The following is a 22,959-nucleotide window of genomic DNA, read 5'->3' as shown; positions in this document are numbered from 1 at the left end:
GATACCGTTGATGGGGAGAGAGAAGGCCAAGGGTAGATAGGGGCAGGATGGGATAAAATCTCAGAATGTCAGAGTGATGGTGCAATGTCAGATAGGTATCAACATGCCTGAAACACAGGCGTTCCGGGACCTGGCTTCAGGTTTTTCTGCCTCTGAGTGGGTAATATGAATGGAGACAGAGAAAGACCCTGTAATGGCTGACTGAACAAAGTGGTTTGGGAAGTCCTAAAGAGACAGCAAAGTCAATAAGAGATGTTAGGAGATTATTCTTTTACTCTCCTACAGAATGCAAGGCTCAGTATGTCAGAAAAGTCACTAATAGGACTGACCATGGGATGTCAGGCCATGCAATCAACCCTCCGCCCAAGAAACTTGAGTTCTAGCTTCCTCCCAATGTACAGCTATGTGGTCTGGGCCCTCCTGAGCATCTTACCTGATCCCGGGTATAAGGCGTGTCCACCCTCTGCTTGTCACTGCAGGCTTCCAAGAGGATGCGAATGGCATTCAGCTGCAGAAGCACCTCACAGGCCATTGTGTCAAAGAAGGTGATGTTGGCAAGGGCCGCAGAGGCCAGCAGGAAGACTTCCCCAGATGAGGCCTCTTGGCACAATTCTGGATGGTAAAGGGGAAAAAGAAAGCTTCCAGGTCAAGGGCTTTCCCACCAGTGATCTCCTTTGCTTCCCATAGCTCTGGGAGATAATTTGGGTGGTGCTATAATATCAATTTTATAGATAAAAAAATATTACTAGGGAGGGAAATGTACCTGTCTATACAGGTGGCAGAGCTGTGAGGAAACCTACTGTATGACTCCTATTCATTGCTCCACCAACAGGGACTACTGAACACCATGTGGCAGAGACCCCTGCTCTCTTGGGATGGGATGATGAACAAACTAGATCATGTCCTGACCATGTCAGATGATTTATACTCTATTTTAGAGAAGAGAAAAAGAGCTTGAAACACACACACACACACACACACACACACACACACACACACACACACACACGTATATTTATTATATAATATATAATTATACCATCCTAGCTATTCAGGAAGCTGATATCTGAGGATCATGGTTCAAAACCAGCCCAGGCAGGAAAGTCTGTGACACTCTTCTCTCCAATTAACCATTAGAAAACTGGAAATAGTGCTATAGCTCAAATTGGTCAAGTGCTAGCCTTGAACACTCTAGAGCTCAGGGACAGTGTTCAGGCCCTAAGTTCAAGCCCCATGACTGACAGAAAAAAACTGATATATATGCAAATTATAATATGTATATATGTGTATATATAATATATATACATACATACATATATATATATATATATATATATATATATAGAGAGAGAGAGAGAGAGAGAGAGAGAGAGAGAGAGAGAGAGAGAGATCTACTGGAACATATAAGAAATGTGTCCCTACTAATACAATGCTACAGCTGAGACCTCAAGGGAGGAAAGGGAACAGTCATGAAATATTTGGAGAAGGGACTGTTCTATGCCAAAAGAACAGCATGTATAAAAGCTGTGAAGCAGGAAAGAATTTTCAGTTCATTTGTCTTCCCAATAATGTGCCCTATATTGTTACTAAATCTGTCTCAACAAAGAGGCTAAAGTTAAAACAGAGACTCTACCCTTCCAGCTTCTAGCTGTAGAGCCTGAGTATTTCCTTTTGGTCAAGAAAGTCTTGCATCCACTCCCTGAATGGTAGTTGGCACCAGCTCAGTTCTAACCATATGTCCCTATTTACTATTTTATTTGTACTAGGGTCTTTGAGTGGGACAATTTCTATCCCTCAATCACCTATCACATCTCCATGAGCCTCAGAACTTCCAATGGACTTGGCCCATCCCAAAGGACCTGATTTCTGACTCTCATCTCAAACTTGATCACCAATCCATGTGCATCAGTCCCAGGGCTCTCCTCCTGACAATTCTGCTATAAAATCACAGGAGGAAAAGCCATGAGTCAGAAAACAGCCATCAGGAGAGGAAGAAAGCTCAAGAGACAGAGTTGAACTGTATTCATCCTGGTACCAAGTTCTGGTCTTCACAGTCTGTGCTTCAGGGTTCTGATATTGCCACTGGTACTGCTTGGCACTTTTTAGTGAATGCAATTATTGGTCACTATCTAAAAATGATAAGACAACAACATTGGTTAAACATTTGCAGTGCATCTTGCACTGAGACATTAAATTCTGAACATCCTCAAAGTAGAAAATGACTATTACTATTTACAGATGTGGTACTGTAGTCTCAGAGAAGCTAGCAGCAGCAGGTAACATTTGTTGAGTGTTATCTGTTCTTTCCAGACAGTGCTGTATATGTTTTAAATCCTTATAATAATCTAGTGTTTATGAAAATTTTACAAGTGAAAGAACTGAGAGTTTAAATGATAAGCTGTTTGGTGAGGTCTTCTGTGCAGTAGGAAATTTTTGGAGGCTAGGATCAAAAGAAGATTTGCCTGATTCCTAAATTCCTGTTCTTTTTTCTGTTCCAGGCTGCCTCTTATTTCAACCCATTCTTTATCCTCCCACAGACTTAGGTCTATCAAGGAAATAATGCTTACCACTGCTCAGCGATGTTTTCCACAGCCCAGACATGTCTTCCACTAAGCAACTTAGAACCTTGATCTAACCACCTAGGGCTGGAACGATAGCATAGCCAAGGAATTAAGAATTCTATGATTCCTCATATCCAATGATCACCCCATCTCCTGATTTGGAGGGAACCACCAGGTTCATCCAACCTCTCCCAGTCTAACTTCTTTATAGTCAGGCCTTGGTATGGACTATAGAATTCAACAGCCCACTTTGCTGCAAGACTTCTTCTAGGTCCAAACATTCCCCCTCATTTTCATGCAGTTGCCATTGCTGCCGACACAGCAATTATTAGTACAAGCATCTAAGTGCCTTTTAATTTTGCTGCACATTTATTTGAACTATGGTCTGAGTCACCTGGGATGTGTTAGGAAGATTAAATTAAGGATTCCAGTGACTCATTTATAAATGTTTCCAGGGAATGGCAAGAAATCGGAGGGCTATTTCCCACCAAAGAACAAGAGGTCTGGCTTCCTGCCCAGAAGATATATTCCATCTGCTGAATCTCATAGGGGACTCTACAATGAATCTTCACCAGTATGAAATAAATAAGAACAGAATAGTTCACTTTTCTGGAGAGAAAGCCAGCTTGGGCAAGGAAGCATGGGTAGACATAGGGCAATAGATATAGGTCATTTTGGACTATTCAGATTTGGGTTCACTTGCTTTATTATTTGATAGTATTTTTCATTTGAGAGATTTTCCAGTATAATCTAGAATTTGAGTTCTAGGTGTTTCTTACATAGCAACAACCAACTGGGGTTTATTAGTGACTGTTCCTTTCATCAGTACATTTGCTTGTCAGTTGAAAATAGGACACAAATTCTCTTACTGTGGTCTTCCTCTGGGCTTTCTTCAACTCATTTGTTCCTGCCAGGCTCCGGTGGTACAAGACTCCTGGCATGGTGAATCTTAAAACTACTGTGGAGTCTTAAGATCATTCCTCTACCTCTCTTGCCCTAAGCTTCTCTTATAGCCTAAGGCTCCTGAGCACCCTCCAGCTGAGGATCTCTACAATTGGCTTCCATGGTTTCTTGGTTTTGAATCAATGTGGAGATTGGAAGGACAATTTATCCTAGCTTAGCCTGTGAGTGCCACTGTCTCTGTGGCCAGAATCATCCATAAAGTCAACTTAACTAGCATCTCCCATGTGTAAAGTACTTGCAGATGGAAAATCCAAGAGCTAGAAGTCCCTTGAGGAAAGTAGCTGTGATCTCTTATTGTATATATCAGGAAAATTGTCAGGTCAGTCTTACAATGTCATGTGGTGCATGACAAAATCCCAAACAAGGCCCCTCTGGGGTCATTAGTCAATAGGTATTTGCTGAATGGATGAACCTAAACGCAAATGTTCTAGCTCCTAGTCCAGTGGTCTCTGCTGCCCTTCAGTGAAAACTGTTCCTAGTATCTCCTGGCATGGTGACTCTAAGAGCGAACCCTAAGTTTTCTTTCATCCAGTTTTGTTAAGATGTAGATATAGAGATGAGGGCAAAGATAGAAATAGAACTAAAAGCAGGTCACTACCAATACTTTTTGAGTATATGTGTACCCATCCTGGGACTTAAACTCAGGAGCTGGGCACTGTCTCTGAGCTTTTATGCTCTAATCTAGTACTCTATCACCTGAGCCACAGCTCCACTTGTGTCTTTCTTGGTAATTAACTGGAGAGAAGAATCTCATGGACTTTGCTGCCCAGGCTGGCTTTGAACTGCAGTCCTCAGAACTCAGCCTCCTAAGTAGCTAGGATTACAGGCATGAGCCACCAGTGCTCAGCAGAGCACTACTGGTATTTTTAAAGAAAGGACGTGACTTTAAAAATAAGTTTCCTAAGGGTTATTATCCAGTCAAATCCTTCTAGTTTCTGCAATTTATCACAAGGAAACCAGAAAAAAAGAATATATTCTAGACATCAAACTATGATTTTTGTTTGTTTTTTGGCCCAGAGTACATATGTCTGAATAGAGGGGCTTCAGAAGAATCAATGATTTTATGACTCCATAATGTGGAAATGTCAATGGTGGGATTTTCCACTGGAGATTGTGATAAGCTGTAGAAATCATCTCTCTAGTCATTAATGCTCTGATTCTTGATAGTTGAGACCTTAGAATCTTTGGGGCTTCATTCCTCCCTAGACTCCCTTATCTTAGACTCCTTCAGAAAGGTCATTTAATTCTATCCTAGAATCCCCTATCCTAAACTCCTTCCAAAAGTTCATTTAATCTCAATCCAAACTCAATTCAAGTTGCTTTTCAGATGGCTACATGCATTTTAATAGCACTCTCTTGACAATAAAGCTCTAAATCCTGACTCTGATCCAATAATGGTAGTGTTTCAGCTAGTGTGATAACTTACATAGATTATGGGTTTGGTGAACAGCAAGACAGGAAGACCTTTTGGGCCTTCAACTATTTGGCAGTCCTCTCAACCAAGGGTCCCACCCACCCAGGGTGACTCACTGACAAGGGCTGTCACAATCTCTTCCATGCTCTCCAGGAAGCTACTGAGGTGCTGAGTAAAGGCCAGGTGTGGGGAGGTGACTTGGGCTACCACAGCTGCAGCCTCAGCCCGAGTGGCCTCTGAGTGGCTGTCATCGGTCAAAATGTCAGCTAAGCACAAAACACCATCCACCTGCAGAGGGAGAGAAAGAGCTTGGTGCATCCTGAGAGGGTACCACCATTTGTGACAGTAATAAGATTAAACCCTAGAAACCCACCACCACACACAGCCAGTTGTGGCTTCTCAAAATACCTCAGGCTCCTTGTGGAGCTAGAGACAATTTGATGAGTCCCTATCCCCCAAATTACCTACACTGAGAAGTAGAGGGCCTTGATTTTGACTCCAGCAGAGATCAGCAACCTCTCTTGGCCTTTTTACATAGCAGATGTCAAACCAGGTGTCCAGAGCCTAACCTTAATCATCTGCCACAGCCAAATGTCATACAAAGGACAATCTCTTAGAGTTATCACAACCTGAGCTCTAATTCTGGCTCCTTCTTCAATGCCCTATGACTTAGCATTAGTCACTTAGTCTCTCTGAGATGATTCCCTCACACATCAGCAAGATGTTGAGGGAAGTAAAGGAGATAGAGAAGGTACTGCCTTATCTAGAAGACATGCCCCCAAAATGTTGACTTCCTCTTCACATATTTGGTTTTAGCAGCAATCTGAGCTCAACGATTTTTCTTTTCCCATCTTATCCTCCACCATCTCCCCCATAGAAAAAGAGCTGCTACTATAAAAACCTTGCTCTCTCCCAGAGACATACAAGCTTGGTGTGTACACAAATATCAGACAAAGACTTCCATTTTCCAGCTCTGCCCCTGTCAGATCCCTTTTGATACTAACAGATTCTGGTTAGTGAGTGCTTATAGGGTACCAGGCTCCAAACTAAGAAGAGTACATATGAGACTACACCACTGGTCCATTACAACAACCCTCTGAGGTTAGAATTATTATCCTCATTCTCCAAAAGGGAAAATGGCAACAAAAGTTTGTTGACTTAGCTTAGATGATTAACTCCATAAGTCTTGCCTTTGGAATTTGTACCAATGGATCTGTCTTGCTTCAAGGCATAGGCTTTTGTTTGTTTATTTGTTTGTTCTTTGCCGGTCATGGGAATTGAACTCTGGGCCTGGGCTCTGTCCCTCAGCTCTTCAGCTTAAGGGGAGTGCTCTACCACTTGAGCTACAGTGCCACAGTTTTTTCTTCTTATGTGATACTGAGGAATCAAACCCAGGGCCTCATGCATATGAGGCAAGCACTCTCCACTGAGCCACCTTCCCAGCCCCAGGGCATAGGTTTTATTTATTTATTTATTTATTTATTTATTTATTTATTTATTTATTTATTTATTTATTTATTTTTGTCAGTCATGGGCCTGAACTCTGGGCCTGGGTGCTGTCCCTTAGCTCTTCAGCTCAAGGCTAGCGCTCTACCACTTGAGCCACAGCACCACTCCCGGCTTTTTCTGCTTATGTGGTGATGAGGAATTGAACCCAGGACCTCATGCATGCAAGGCAAGCACTCTACCACTAAGCCACCTTCCCAGCTAAGGGCATAGGTTTTAATAGAACATCTTACCTCCTCTTGAGAGTGGAACATGATCTCAAAACTTATCAAGAATCAACAGGTTGTACCAGTGTCTTTATTGTATCCTAACTTGTAACTTTTGGATAAATGCCCAAGACTGGCATCATTGATCATTGGCTAGTTCTATGTTTAATTATTTTTATTTCAAGAAATTTTATTGTGCTTGGTAAGAACTGTATGCATTATCCTGCCCATGTAATTGTAACCTCTCTGTACAGTATGTTTACAAATACAATAAAATATTAAAAAAAGAATTTTTATTGTTATGACAAAAGTGATATACAGAGGGGTAATAGTTGCATAAGTCAGGTAAAGGGTACGTTTCCTTTTGTACCATGTCACCCCTTCCCTCACTCTTCTATTTTTCATTTTTTGAGAAATCTCAAAACTGTCTACCATAGTGGTTATACTAGCTCACATTCTCACAAATAGTGTAATAGAGTTCCTTTTTCCCATATCCCCAGCAGCATTTATTGTCTTTATTCTGGATGATGTCCATCTTTACTAGAGAGAGATGGAATCTAGTGTTGTTTTGATTCACATGTCCTTTATTGACAAAGATGCTATACATTTCTTCATGTACCATTCATGGCCATTTTTATTTCTTCTGAGAAATATCTAATATAAATCTCTATGATTTATATTATATATTAGTTAAATTATTGATTCTTTAGGAATTTAGAATTGAGCTCCTTGTATATTCTAGGTAGCAGGCCTTTGTCAAATATAGCTGGCAAAGACCTCTCATTCTGTAAGCTGTCTTTTTACTCTAATAACTATGTCCTTTATTGTGCAGATTTTTTAGCTTTAAACAATCCTATTTGCCAAATTTTTTCTCCTATTTGCTGACCCCTCAGAATTCTACTCAAGAAGTTTCTGCCTCTGTCAGAAAGTTCTAATATTCTTATACTTACACAGTCAGGTTCATTACTGTACTATTCTATTCAATGCAGCCAAGATATGGAAACAGCCCAGATGTCCTACAACAGGTGAATGGCTCAACAAAAGTGATGTGTGTATATGAATATATATATATATATATATATACATATGAATTTTACTCATCCATCAGGAAGAATAATATGTCATAAGAAAATGCATAGACTTAATAATAGTATTAAGTCAGACTCAGGGACAAAGGACACATATTTTCACTCTTATGTGGAAGTTAGATCTAAATTATAAACACATATGAAAACGTATGCAAGGTCCTATTCATACATATAAAAACATACTGTCTAAAGTATGGTATATGCAAGATATGTTTGCCATGGTGTAACTTCTCTGAACAAGTAACTAAAAGTTTAACAAAATAAATACTAAGAAACAGAAACGTGGTCAGGAAGAGGGAGGTAAAGGATAGTGGGGCAGATGAATGGAAGAAGAAAGAGTGGGAAAATACAGTCATTATATATATATATATATATATATATATATATATATATATACATATATATGTATATATATATATACACACACACACATATATATTAATGCAACTATGTAATTTGAGGGGATGGGCTCAGTTGGGAGAGATGGGGGAGATGATGAAAGGGATAATATTGATCAAGATATACTGTACTCATAAACTGATATATTGAAGTCAAATCCATTTGTACAACTGCCTAAAGATAACATTTTTAAAAATAAAAAGTAATCAAAAAGTGAGACTTGGATAAAAGGAAGCAGTAGCTTGTCATGGCAGCTCAGTAGTGTTCCTGAAGCCTTTCAGATGCTCCAGAATACAAGCCTTAGGACACTATCACCTAGCACCAACAAGGCCTTCCTGGTGAAGAATAGGAAGTGGAGATGGGGCAGGGGACAGGAAGAAGACTGAGCTGAAGCTCTCTACACCTGCCACAGGCCTGAGCCTCCTATCCCTACATCTTCACATTTTGCCACTCAGCTCCAGTGGGTGTCCTGAGGTCTGCATTTCCTTTGACTAATTACCACCCTTGAGCTCTGTGCCTCCCTCCCCTAAATGGCTCTTGGGAGCTGTAAGGTCCATTAGCTGTGAAAGCCTTTGGCAATCTCAGACTCAAAGGAGACAAATGTGGAAACAGGAGCCCAGGGAACTGTCCGCAATAAAACTCACCTAGATGTGCTTAATAAAAGGGAACAAACAGCAGCTAGCCTGCCCCTGGCAGAACTGGATTCATGCCAGATGTTTAACTAACAGGTCCTTAGAGGGGCCTCAATGGGCCCAAGGAAGGAAAGGGGGGCTTCTTTGGGCCTAGAAACAGGAAGCAGTCTTATTGCCAGCACAAGAAGCCTCTTAATCGTTTGGCCCTGTCCCCTTTCCTCCTTCAAGCATGACTCAAGCCTGTTGCTAAGAAACTTCACAGTCTCTAAGGAGAAAACATCTCAATTGATCCACTCTCCTTAATCTCATCCTGACTGCTGATGAAGTTGATACCCAAATGCCTGATTCAGAGACTGGTAACAACAGTCAAACCCAAACCAGTGTCCTTTACTGCTCCCAAACACAAGCTTAAATAAGCCAATCTGAACACACCATAAAGGTCAAAGAACTGATGGTCCAGGACCCTCAAACTAGCTCCCTATCCCAGGATACAGCTTTGTAAACCTGAGCACTTACTATGTGCCAGAATTTGTGCTGTAGTAATAGGAACCCAGGGATAAGTGACCCTCTGCAGTGGGAAAGGTGACTCATATCCACAGAGAACCATCATGCAGAGTGTCCTCCAATAAAAATGCTCTACTTGGAGAACCTGGAGCCACTCTGGACTTAAGGGCACACATTCCAGCTGAGGGAGCCCCTTTGGGCTCCTCTGTCTTCATCTCATTTTAACACTAAAAGACTGCTTCTCCAAGCCAGATATCTGGCCTGACTGTATCATATCCACTTGTAAATCATTTGAAAGAAATTTCAGTGCCCCAACCAAACCCATTCTATCAGAATCTCAGGAGAGGCCTGAGAATCTGCTTTCTTAACAGGTCTACAACTTACATTCATTCTCCAACAATTTGGAGATTATCATTCTCTGTCCCTTTGTCTGTCTGGCTCTTCTCTTCACCAGCCACTTTGCAAGCCTGGGCCCACAGCTTTGTTCATTTTGGCTGTTCCAGGACTGGCATACATTGGGCTTTCAGTAAATAGGTAATAAATGCAAGAAAGTAAATTGGACCTAAGCCTCAGGAACCAACATAGATTTGAGGTGTTCCTGAAGACTAGTGAAAGAAGAGGAATAGTGTAGTAGATGGGAGGCATTGTGAGCAAAGGCAGATAGGGGAAAGTAGAGCACTAAAGAAACAAGCCGGGATAGGGGCCAGGAAAGAGGTGACACTGTCCAAAAAGAAATGTATTCTTTACCAGATTTGTGTAACTGTAGTCCCTCTGCACATCATCTTTATAATAACAAAAAAATCCAAGTGAAACAGCAAGCACAAGAACATAAATTCCATATATTCTTTTTTTTTTTTTTTTTTTTTGTCCATAATGGGGCTTGAACTCTGGGCTTGGGCGCTGTCCTTGAGCTCTTCAGCTCAAGGCGAGTGCTCTACTGCTTGAGCCACAGCACCACTTCCGGTTTTCTAGCGGTTTATTGAAGATAAGAGTCTCACGAACTTTCCTGCCCGAGCTGGCTTTGAACCATAATCCTCAAATCTCAGCCTCCTGAGTAGCTAGGATTACAGGCGTGAGCCACTGGCGCCCCCCGTCTAAATTCCACATATTTTTTTTTTTTTTTTTTTTTTTTGGCGGTTGTGGGGCTTGAACTCTGGGCCTGGGCGCTGTCCCTCAGCTCTTCAGCTCAAGGCGAGCGCTCTACCACTTGAGCTACAGCGCCACTTCCGGTTTTCTGGTGGTTTATTGGAGATAGGACTCTCACAGTCTCTCCTGCCCGGGCTGGCTTTGAACCACGATCCTCAGATCTCAGCCTCCTGAGTAGCTAGGATTACAGGCGTGAGCCACCGGTGCCCGGCAATAAAGTTGTGTTCAAAGTATCTGGCATATTTGTGGCGCTGAGGAATCAAACCCAGGGCCTCATGCATGCAAGGCAAGCACTGTACCACTGAGCCACCTTCCCAGCCCTTAAATTCCACATATTCTTGACCCCAAGAAAGTCACTCCCGTCTACTGTGAACCATGATTCCTTTCTGGTTTCTTAAAGGATCTATACAGCTTTCACTATGCAATTACTAACTTCTCACTGTCTTGATTTTCTTCTATTTTGCTAATTGTGCTTCAGATTTCTTCTGGTAGTGAGCTGCTTGTGAAAAAAATGTTATCATTTCAAAAGAGCATATGTATACAGAGAAAAGTTACAAGGGATAACAATAAATGGGAACACCTACTTGTATATATTTATATGCCAAATATTCAGAAATTCTTTTTTTTTTTTTTTTTTTTTTAAATTGTATTTTATTTTATTTGAGAACATACTGTACAGAGGGGCTACAATTACATGGGCAGAATAATGCATACATTTCTTACCAAGCATTGCAGCCTCCTCCTTTGTTTACCCTTCACTTCCCTTCCCTGCCTCCCCCCTCCCCCCACCCAATTTTACCCCCCTCCCCCCACCCAATTATACCCCCCTCCCCCCCCCACACCGAAATTGTAAAGCTGGTTTTGACATGACATTTTGTACTTCTCATTGTTGCAACAGGTCCACCTGAATCCTTAAACGATTTGTTTGTCTAATCTTAGAACTAAAATTAAACCAAACTAATTCCCTACATACTTTCTTTACTTTAATGCCCATGATTTTCTCTGGTGGGCCATTACCTTGTGTTTTGTGCCCATACTTTGTTTCCTTTAAAGTTATCTCACCTGTATGCTGTTTGGTTTTACAAGAATTTCTATTTGATATAAATGGGATTGGGTACTTAGGAATATGCTTCCTTCTCCAGGCAGCATTATATTTATGGAAACTCCTCCTGTGGTTGCATGTGACTATAGTCCTTTTATTTTCACTGCTGTTATGGTGACTCAAAGTATAAATCATTTGCAATTAGTGTATGAATCCTCCTGTCAATGAGCATTTCAGTGGTTTCTGAGTTTTTGCTATACTGTACAGTACCACTATAAATGTTCTTCTGAATGTCTTCAAGGATTATGTGTAAGCTTCCCTAGGGGTCTTAATATAGAAAGAAAATTATTCAGGAATAGAATTTGGACATCTTTAGCTTTGTCAGTGCAGCTAAATTGTTTTGTAGCATAGTTGTAGCAGTTTATATACTCTTTAGCAATGTGTAAGATTAACTCCTTCGCTGGGCAGTAATGGCTCACAACTATAATCCTAGCTACTCAGAAATCCATGCAGAGGATTGTGGTTTGAGGTTAACACAGGCAGAAAAATCCTAGGAACTACTCCAAAATAACCAGTCTACCAGGTGTTTGTAATCCTAGCCACTCAGGAGACTGAGATCTGAGGAGGTTTGCAGTTCAAGGCCAGCCCAGGCAGGGAAGCCTGTGAGACTCTTCTAATTAATCACAGAGAAAAGCCAGAAGTGGTACTGTGGGTCAAGTGGTAGAGCACTAGCCTTGAGCAAAAGAAGCTCAGGGACAGTGCCCAGGCCCATTGTTCAACCCCCCGAACTGCAACAAAAGCAAAAACTTGATTGAAGGTATGATTCAATGGTAGATGAGCAGCAGAACAAGCAAGTTCAAGGCCATGAGTTCAAATCCTGGTATTGGCTTAAAGAAAAAATAGATCACTTCATACTCATATTAATTTTTGGTATTGTTATTTTGGTATTGTTCATTAGTTGAACAATGTTTTTACCTACATTGAAATTTTATCTTTAAAAAAGAGTATAACAATATCAATCTTATAGAGATTTTTTTCTTTTTCTTTTTCTTTTTTTGTCGAGGCTGAACTCTGGGCCTGGGCACTGTCCCTCAGCTCTTCAGCTCATGTCTAGCACTCTACCACTTGTGTCACAGCCCCACTTCTGGCTTTTTTCTGCTTATGTGGTGCTGAGGAATCAAATCCAGGGCCACATGCATGCAAAGCAAGCACTCTACCACTGAGCCAACTTCCCAGCCTGAGATTTTTTTTCTTATAAAATGGTTTTGTGCCGGGCGCTGGTGGCTCATGCCTATAATCCTAGCTACTCAGGAGGCTGAGATCTGAGGATCGCAGTTCAAAGCCAGCCCGGGCAGGAGAGACCTTGAGACTCCTATCTCCAATAAACCACTAGAAAACTGGAAGTGGTGCTGTAGCTCAAGTGGTAGAGCACTCGCCTTGAGCTGAAGAGCTGAGGGACAGCGCCCAGGCCCAGAGTTCAAGCCCCACGAAAAAAAAAAAGGTTTCGTTTTGTTTTTTATACTAGCAACACCAGAGGACTATTCAAATCATTAAATGAGAGGCTGTGTGTGCAGCACCTGCCACCATCATTCCACCCACAAGTGGCTTGCGGTCATCTCTCCTAGACTTGGTGTCCCTAACCTTAGCTCTCTTCTCTTCCATCTGCTTTGCAGATTTTTCTTGATCTGAGCTCCAATTGAGAGTCTCAGGCTTTGGGATAATATATTAGTCAGCTTTCTATCACAGTGGCAAAGTACCTGCTTCAGAGGTTTCATGGTTCATGGTCACTTGGCCTTCTTGCTTTAGGTCTGTGGCAGCACAGTGTATCATGGTAGGAGCATGTGGCAGAGAAGTCTTGTTCACCTCACTACAGCTAGGGAGTATTGATAGTGATGAGGGAGCAGGGTCCCCCAGATCCCCTTCGAGGACATTCCCCAGTGATCTAAGTTCCTCCCACTAGATCCCACCTCCTAAAGGTTTTTAACTCCTAATTATGCTACAGGTATGGCATGAAACGTTTTCTTTGGGGCCTTTGGGAAGATTTTGTTGTTGTTATTGTTGTTGTCTTAGAAACACTCTGGATTTATTTATTGTGAGGGAATATTTAGCTACATATGGTTTTAACTTATACACAGCTTTGGGAATATTTATGATCCAAACCATAACACAAGGGGATTCACAAGTTTGGCTCACTTTTTGAACATGTTCTGATCATGCCAACCAGAACTGGAATTTTTTAATGAGAGGAAAATGCTAACTGGCTCAGAATAATAAAATAAGTAATTAGAATTCTTTAACAAATAATAGAGTAAGCCGGGTGCCCGTGGCTCATGCCTGTAATCCTAGCTACTCAGGAGGCTGAGATCTGAGGATCATGGTTCAAAGCCAACCTAGGCAGGAAAGTCCATGAGACTCTTATTTCCAATAAACCACTAGAAAACCAGAAGTGGCACTGTGGCTCAAGTGGTAGGGTACTCGCCTTGAGCTGAACAGCGCAAGGACAGTGCCCAAGCCCCATGACCCACACACACAAAAAAAAGAATAGAGTAAAAAATTGGTACCATTCTTGCATTTCTGTTGTTCAACAGATATTTAATACATCATATGCTGAGCTAGGTACTGATGTAGAGATGAAATAGAAATAAATGCTGTAGAGTCAGAGAAGGACAGAAAGATGGCACAAGAGAGAGAGAGAGAGAGAGAGAGAGAGAGAGAGAGAGAGAATGAGAGAATTGGGGTTGGACAAGGTAGAATTGATAGGATAGCCATAGTTAAAAAAAATTTAAGAAATTATGTAATTGAGAGGTGAGATTAGTACTCTGAGAACCAACATTGAATCCATAAAGGAATCCATTTCCTCCATGCAAACCACAATAGAAGTCATGGTCAACAGAGTGAATGAAATGGAAGGTAGAGTGTCAGATACAGAAGACATAATACACCAACTGGACCAAAAAGTGACAGATATGGAAAAATCACTCAAATTAAACCAAAGGGAAATTCAAGAGCAAGCAGATAATGCCAAGAAATTTAACCTTCACATAATCGGAGTGGACAAAGGTGAGGAATTCCAGACCAAGGGAATGGAACACCTATTTAACAAGATAATCAATGAAAATTTTCCCCACCTCAAAAACGACCATCTTAACTACATCACAGAAGCTTATCGAACACCCAACAAGCAAGATCCCAGGAGAAACACTTCTAGACCACATTATAGTAAAAATGATAGATCTGAATAATAAGGAAACAATCCTGCATGCAGCAAAAATGAAGAAAGAGCTATACTACAATGGGAAAAAAATTAGAATCACTGCAGATCTCTCCACACAAACAATGAATGCAAGAAAAGCCTGGGAAAGCACCATACGAGCCCTGAGAGCCAATAACTGCCAATTCAGACTAATATACCCGGCAAAGCTAGCATTCACATTCGATGGAGAACTGAAAACTTTTAATAGCAAAGAAAAACTAAATGAATACATAAACATTAACCCAGCATTACAAAGAATTCTAAGAGGGGGGACACAACCTGAAGAAAGCAACCAGGAACTGGGACCTGCCCCAAACAGGCGTTACTCAAAGTCTAACTGAGCAAGCACAGGAGGAAAGGAAAGAAGAAAAACTTAGGAAAATGGAATGGCAGGGACAACAATGCATCTCTCTATACTTTCTCTTAATATAAATGGGCTGAATTCACCAATTAAAAGAAAACGAACTGAGGACTGGATCAGAAAACAAGACCCATCCATCTGTTGCCTTCAGGAGACCCAACTCTCAGCCAAACATACAAACAAACTCAGAGTGAAGGGGTGGAAAAGGATCTACCAATCAAATGCCCCCAGTAAGAAAGCAGGTGTAGCTATCCTGATATCTGACAAAATAAACTTTTCATTAAAATCAGTACAGAAAGACAAGGACGGACACTACATATTAATAAAGGGAACAATCCAAGAGGAGGATATAACCATCATCAACTTATATGCCCCAAATATTGGTGCACCCAGATATGTCAAACAAATGCTCTCAAACTTACAGAATAAAATAGATCCCAATACGATAATACTAGGAGACTTTAACACACCACTCTCACCAAAAGACAGGTCTACCAACCAAAGGATTGGCAAAGAAGCTACCAAATTAAGAGAGGCCATACTTCAAGCGGAATTAACTGACATCTATCGAGTATTTCACCCTAAAACAACACAGTACACATTCTTCTCAGCGGCTCACGGAACTTTCTCCAAAATAGACCATATCATAGTTCATGCAAGGAACTTAAGCAAATACAAAGGGATCGACATAATCCCCTGTATCCTATCTGACCACAGTGGAATCAAGCTAGCTCTCAATAACAAAGCATACTGCAGAAATTTCTCTAATACATGGAAATTGAACAGCACACTCCTTAACAATGCCTGGGTAACAGAAGAGATCAGAGAAGAAATAAAGCATTTCCTACAACTCAATGAAAATGAAAACACCTCACAAAGAAACTTGTGGGACACAGCAAAAGCAGTCCTGAGGGGCAAATTTATTGCCCTCAGTGCCCACATCAAGAGAATGGAGACAGACCAAGTAAATAATCTCATGTTGCAATTAAAACAGCTAGAAAAACAAGAAAAAATGGGACCTAAAGCTACTAGATGAAGCCAGATAACCAAATTAAGAGCAGAGATTAACCAATTAGAAAATCAGAAAACCATAACCAAAATAAACCAAACAAAAAGCTGGTTCTTTGAAAAAAAATAAACAAAATTGATGTGATGGCCCATTGGCTAGATTAATTAAAAAAAGAAGAGAGGAAACCCATATTAATAGGATTAGGGATGCCACGGGAAACATCACAACACATACCCAAGATATCCAAACAATTCTAACAGACTACTTTCAAAAGCTATACTCTCTAAAGGAAGAAAATCGGGCAGAAGTGGATGCATTTTTAGAGAAATACAAGTTGCCCAAACTGAGCAAAGAAGAAGTTAGCCAATTAAATAAGCCAATATCCTATAATGAGATACAGGAAGCTATCAAAAGTCTTCCAACAAAAAAAAGCCTAGGACCAGATGGATTCACAGCAGAATTCTATAAGACCTTTAAACAAGAACTAATACCCATACTCCTCAAGCTCTTCAGAGAAACAGAGAAGGAGGGAGCTATCCCAAACTCATTCTACAAAGCCAATATCACACTCATCCCCAAACCAGGCAAAAACCCAACCAAAAAGGAGAATTACAGGACAATTTCCTTGATGAACACAGATGCAAAGATCCTTAACAAGATTCTAGCTAACAGAATCCAGAAACACATAAAAAAAATAATTCACTATGACCAGGTAGGCTTCATCCCAGAGACACAGGGATGGTTTAACATACGTAAGTCAATAAATGTAATCCAACATATCAACAGAGCCAAGGTCAAGAATCACATGATTATCGCCACAGATGCAGAAAAGGCCTTTGATAAAATTCAACATTCATTCATGCTAAAAGCTCTGGAGAAAATAGGAATAGAAGGAACATTTCTAAAAACAATAAAAGCCATTTATGACAGATCAATAGCCAATATTATACTTAATGGGGAAAAGCTACAACCAATTCTCCTAAAATCAGGAACAAGGCAAGGTTGCCCACTGTCTCCACTCCTCTTCAATATAGTCCTAGAACCCTTAGCCAGGGCAATAAGGCAAGAAAAAGACATTAAAGGGATCCACATAGGGAAAGAAGAAGTTAAACTATCCCTTTTTGCAGACGACATGATACTATACCTCCACGATCCCAAAAACTCCATCCCCAAACTCTTAGAAATCATAAATCACTTCGGCAAAATAGCAGGATACAAAATAAACCCACAAAAATCAGTTGCCTTCCTATACACTGATAATGTGCAGGAAGAGAGGGAAATAAAGGGAGCAACCCCATTCACAATAACCTCCCAAAAAATAAAATATTTAGGAATTAACCTAACCAAAGATGTAAAAGAACTATTTAATGAGAACTATAAAAAGTTAAAGAAAGAAATTGCAGAAGACACTAGGAAATGGAAAGACCTCCCATGCTCCTGGATAGGCCGACTTAATATAGTAAAGATGGTAATACTTCCAAAACTAATATACAAATTCAATGCAATTCCTATTAAAATCCCAATGACGTACATCACTAAAATACAGAAAACAGTCCAAAAATTCATATGGAACAACAAAAGACCTAGAATAGCCAAAACAATTCTAGGGGATAAAGACAATATGGGAGGGCTATCCATGCCGAACTTCAAACTCTACTACAGAGCTATAATAACAAAGACAGCATGGTACTGGCACAAAAACAGACCCGAAGACCAATGGAACAGAATAGAAGATCCTGAAATAAATCCACAGGCCTACAGCCAGCTGATATTCGACAAAGGAGCCAAAGACATACAATGGAAGAAACACAGCCTCTTCAACCACTGGTGCTGGGAAAACTGGGCAGCCACATGCAGAAAACTAAAAGTGGACCGCAGCCTATCACCATGCACCAACATCAACTCAAAATGGATTAAAGACCTTAACATTAAACCTGAATCTCTGAAACTACTGCAGGACAGAGTAGGAGAGACACTTGAACTAATAGGCACAGGAAGGAACTTCCTGAACAGAGTCCCAGGGTCACAACAAGTTGGAGAGAGACTCGACAAATGGGACTACCTTAAAATAAAAAGCTTCTGCACAGCTAAATCTATTGCAACCAAGCTAGAAAGACAACCAACTAATTGGGAAAAAATATTTACCAGCAATATATCAGACAAGGGGTTAACATCCTGTATATACAGGGAACTCAAGAAACTAATCCCTCCCAAACCTAACAAACCAATTACTAAATGGGCAAGGGAACTAAAGAGGGACTTCTCAAATGAAGAAATAAAAATGGCAAAGAAACACATGAGGAAATGTTCATCATCCCTGGTGGTGAAGGAAATGCAAATAAAGACAACCCTGAGATACCACCTTACCCCAGTCAGAATGTCCCACATCCACAAATCAGCCAACGACAAATGCTGGAGGGGATGTGGAGAAAGAGGAACCCTATTACACTGCTGGTGGGAATGTACACTTATACAACCACTTTGGAAAGCAGTCTGGAGGGTCCTTAGAAAGCTAAAGATTGACCTCCCTTACGACCCAGTCATACCACTTCTAGGCATCTACCCTGAACAACAGGAACCAATATACAAGGACACGTGCACCTCCATGTTTATTGCAGCACTGTTCGCAATAGCTAGGATATGGAAACAACCTAGATGCCCCACCACAGATGAATGGATCCAAAAATTGTGGTATCTATACACAATGGAATATTATGCAGCCATTAGAAATGACAAAATAATGGCATTTGCAGGGAAATGGATGGAGCTAGAAGGAATCATGTTGAGCGAGGTAAGCCAAGAACGAAGAGACAAACGGTCTCCCTGATAAGTGGATGCTAAATCCAAAATGTTAGGTGATATGACAAAACTAACAGGACTTAAGAAACAAAGAACTCCCACTCATCTGGTTGAACCACTACTAAATATCCCCATGCTGCTGATCACATATATGGTATATAACATGTGAGCACCGTTATATATTACAGACTGTGATAGACAATTTGCTCCAGGAAAGTTAGAATGAACTTGTGACTTTAAATGAGCATCATTATTCCACAATACTGTGAATTTCCGGAAATTATGTAATCACTTAATCACAATCAAAAAAAAAAAAAAAAGAACCTCGGGGAAGGGAGGGAGGGAGGGGATGGTAGGGGGAAAACAATGGAGGGGGTAACAATGTTCAAGAGGAAGTGTACTCATTACCTCACTCATGTAACTGTAACCCTCTGTATAGTATCTTTACAATAAAAAAAAAAAGAAATTATGTAAAGCAAACTCCAGCCTCTCGTTCCCTTCTACTTGACCACCCTATAGCCCTTACATCTGCTAGGAACTGTATCTTGGCCATTTCTCCTCCTAGAACACCAGGATACTATACTCTGGGAGATCATCCCCTCCTGGCTAGCTGCTTCTCGCTACCTGCTTTCTTATCCTCTCCTCTTGTGCTTTCCACCTAAACTAGCACTACACAAGGTGTTTCTCCCAGCCTAGTTTGCACCATATTCAGTAAATGGACTCAAGTCCAACTGGCCTTGATGACTCACTATGATGTACCAGCCTTGACGTTCTTTCTCGAGATCCATATCCACATTTCCAAACTGTGACTGGATTGTTTTAAGATTAATATCACCATAGAATAAAATACATAATGTTCTTTCCCTTTCTAATTTGTGGGGCCATTTGAAGAGTATTGCTGTTTCTTTAAGATAGTATAGAATTTAGCTATGAATCCTTTGCCCCTGGGTTTTGCTTCGTTGGAAGGTTTTTACTACTATTTTAATTTCATTGCTTGTTATACATCTATTTAGATGTTTTAATGTCCTCTTGCTAAGTTAAGGTTATCTAGAAATGCATCTATTTCTACATGATTTTTCAGTTCATTTGAATAAATATTTTTGATGTAATCTTTTGATTTAATCTTCTGTATTTCATTTGTATCTGTCATGATATTCTCATTCTTCTCTCTCATTTTATTTATTTGAGTCATTTTCCTTCACTTTCAATCATGTTGGCTAAATACTTATCAATTTTATCTTTTCAGAGATAAAGATGTTTTTGGTATAGATTTTTAAAGTCTCTAATAGATCGTTGCCCTAATCTTGATTATTTTGTTCCTTCTCTTGATTTGGGGTTTAGTTTGTTCTTTTTGTCCAGGAGCTTAAGATGTATCATTAGAGTATTAATTTGAAGTGTGTGCTCATGGCTATGAACTTGCCTCTTGGAATTGCCTTTGCTATATCCTAGATGTTATGGAAGGTTGTTGTTTCATTTTCATTATATTCTGGAAACTCTCTTATTTCCTCTCTTATTTTTTCTATGACCTACTGGTTTTTTGACAATGTATTGTTCAGTCTCCATGCTTTGAGTATTTTCTTAGTTTATTTCATGTTAAACTCTAGCTTTATTGCATTACAGTCTGACAGCACAATGGAAATCATTTCAATTTTTTTTATACTTGCTGAGACTTGCTTTCTGTCCTGGAAAATGACCTATTTTAGAGAAAGTTCCATGGCTCACAAGTAGAATGTATATTGTACAGCTGCTGGATGAAATATTCTATAGATGTCTGTTAGGTCCAAATGGTTTATAGTGTCATTTAAGTCTAAGGTTTGTTTGCTTATTTTTGGCATGGATGATCTATATAATCTTCAGAATGGATGTTAAAGTCTTCTACTATTATTGTGTTGAGGTCTGTATGTTTTTAAGACCAGATGTGTCTATTTAACCAAGTTGAGCACAATGAAATTTGGTACATAAACATCAAGGATTGTTAAGTATATTTGATAGAAATTTCACTTATCTGTTTATTTAATGACAGTCCTGGGGCTTGAACTCATCCTGGGAGCTATCCCTGAGGTTTTTTCCTCAAGGCTAGTGTTCTACCATACCTCTATTTCTAGCTTTTAAGAGTCTCACTGACTTTCCTGTCCCTGAGCTCCATTCTCAGATCTCAGCCTCTTAATTAGCTGGGATTACAGATGTGAGCCACCAGCACCCAGCAAAGTTCCTTTTATTAATAATTAAGTAAACTTCTTTGTCCTTTCTGCTGCCATACCACCCTGGTTTAATACCTCATCTATAAAGATATTCAACCCATTGATTTGATCAGGTTATATGCCCATCACCTGACTAGATTCCAACCTCTCTCTCCAAGCAGCTGTTATGTGAATTTTGGTCTTCAGCATTCAGCATACAGCAGTTGACTAAAGTGCAGGCTAAATAATGAAGAAACAGAGACCCAGAGAGGCAAGGAGATTGCTCAGGCTCCATGACAGGTTAATGCCAGGGTCAGACTGGGACTCTAAGCCTTGCTTTTCAACTCTTTATCCTGTGCCTCCCTCAGTGGGGCCATTAAGGAAGAAAGAGAGTAACTAGGTGCAGGCCAGGTTAGCTAGGAATGCTCAGCTGTGATTGACCCAGGAGTAGCCCAGCCTGAAGCCAGTTCCCTCAAACTGTAGTCCCATTTCAGGAAATTCCCCATCTCCAAACCATCCATTTCCCATCCCTAGTCATAAACTTGATGCCAAGAGAGCAATCTAATCAAACCACTTGTGTATCCTTATAAAGGAATTGCTGCTAGAAGCACTTATAGATAATTAGCTTTCATATGGAATGGGATGGGCCTGGGAGTGAGGCCAAACTTTCCTCATGGGTGAGTATACAAGTGGCAAGGAGGATGGTCTGGCCTGGTCATTACCTGGGCAGCAGGGCCAGTGCAGCTGGAATGTGGACACAGGGAAAAGCTGGCAAATGCTGAGGTTCTCCTTAGGGAGTAAGAGAAGCCTGGAAGCCATGCAACAGATAAACCCATGCAACTTATAAACCTTGTCAGATTTATAAGCAGTGTTCTTCTCCTGCTTTTTGAAAAAGTGTCAGTGGTGGCTTTTATGCAAATATTAAAGGGACACAAGCTCGTCTACACAGGGTCATTGTACATCACTAGTACTGATCTACATTTATTAGTTTTGGGGTATGTGTTTAGTTTTTAGGGAAAGACAGAGAAGTTGGTTACTAATTTATAACAAACAAAATTATGTAATTGCAGTAAAAAAAAATCATCCACGGGAGACAGAAAATGACCAGTAGACTCCTAATTTTTTCTTTCACCTTTCTGTCCACTTAAGGATTGGGAAACACACACACACACACACACACACACACACACACACACACACACACACACACACACACGACATTTGGTAATAGTTTATGGGGTCAGGCAAAGTAGGTCAGGTTGTCCAGGGTATAGCCAAAATAATATTCATTTGTAGTCAGAGAGGGAATTGAGACCAAGGAAGAGTCAAGGGACAGAGCATGGCCTTTGATGGGATAATGAGCCCTCAGGTCAGATGCAGAAACTGAATGTAGAATTTGAACAGGTAGAGGCAAGGCTCCCTTTATAAGAGCAGATTTTTTCATCTTAGCTATTCAGGAGGCTGAGATCCAAGAATCATAGTTTAAAGCCAGCTTGGGCAGAAAAGTTCATGAGACTTTAATCTCCAGTTACCTAGCAAAAAGAAGGAAGTGAAGAGTAGCTCAAGCAATAAAGCTTCCACTTTGAGTGAAAAGGCCAAATAAAAGTGCATGATCCTGAGTTCAAGCTCAAAATATGAGTTCAAGGTACAAAATAATTAAATAAATAAAATGGTAAAAAATTAAATTAAGTATTTGTTTCATGGAATGGTACTACAGCTGGCATTTCAATAGAAAGTTACAGAATTAAACAGGCCTTCATAACATAACATCCTTCATTAACTCAACATAACTCCGACTCCATTCAACCTGTATTGCTGTTTCAAATAAGAACTTTAGGTTAAAAACTAAGTGATAAAGTGGATAGGTACAAATTTTGATGTGTAATAGGGAATGGA

At 40.3% G+C, this 22,959-nt stretch overlaps 1 protein-coding gene across 1 annotated transcript in view; it reads right to left on the bottom strand.

Moving 5' to 3' along the window:
* Positions 1-22,959, bottom strand: part of LOC138825041 (protein inscuteable homolog) — a 98,403-nt gene that overhangs the window by 18,251 nt on the left and 57,193 nt on the right. Inside the window, exons 7-8 of the mRNA XM_070019393.1 lie at positions 5,055-5,226; positions 434-612 (exon numbers count right to left, since the gene is read on the bottom strand). Of these exons, the coding sequence (XP_069875494.1) occupies positions 434-612; positions 5,055-5,226 (351 nt within the window). The remainder of the gene's footprint in view (positions 1-433; positions 613-5,054; positions 5,227-22,959) is intronic.

This window comes from Dipodomys merriami, unplaced genomic scaffold (genome assembly GCF_024711535.1).
Source record: "Dipodomys merriami isolate MVZ:Mamm:240054 unplaced genomic scaffold, mDipMer1.0.p SCAF_133, whole genome shotgun sequence".
Lineage (NCBI taxonomy): Eukaryota > Metazoa > Chordata > Mammalia > Rodentia > Heteromyidae > Dipodomys > Dipodomys merriami.
The sequence above is the reverse complement of the archived record's forward strand: the minus strand, read 5'-3'. Positions and strand labels throughout refer to the sequence as shown.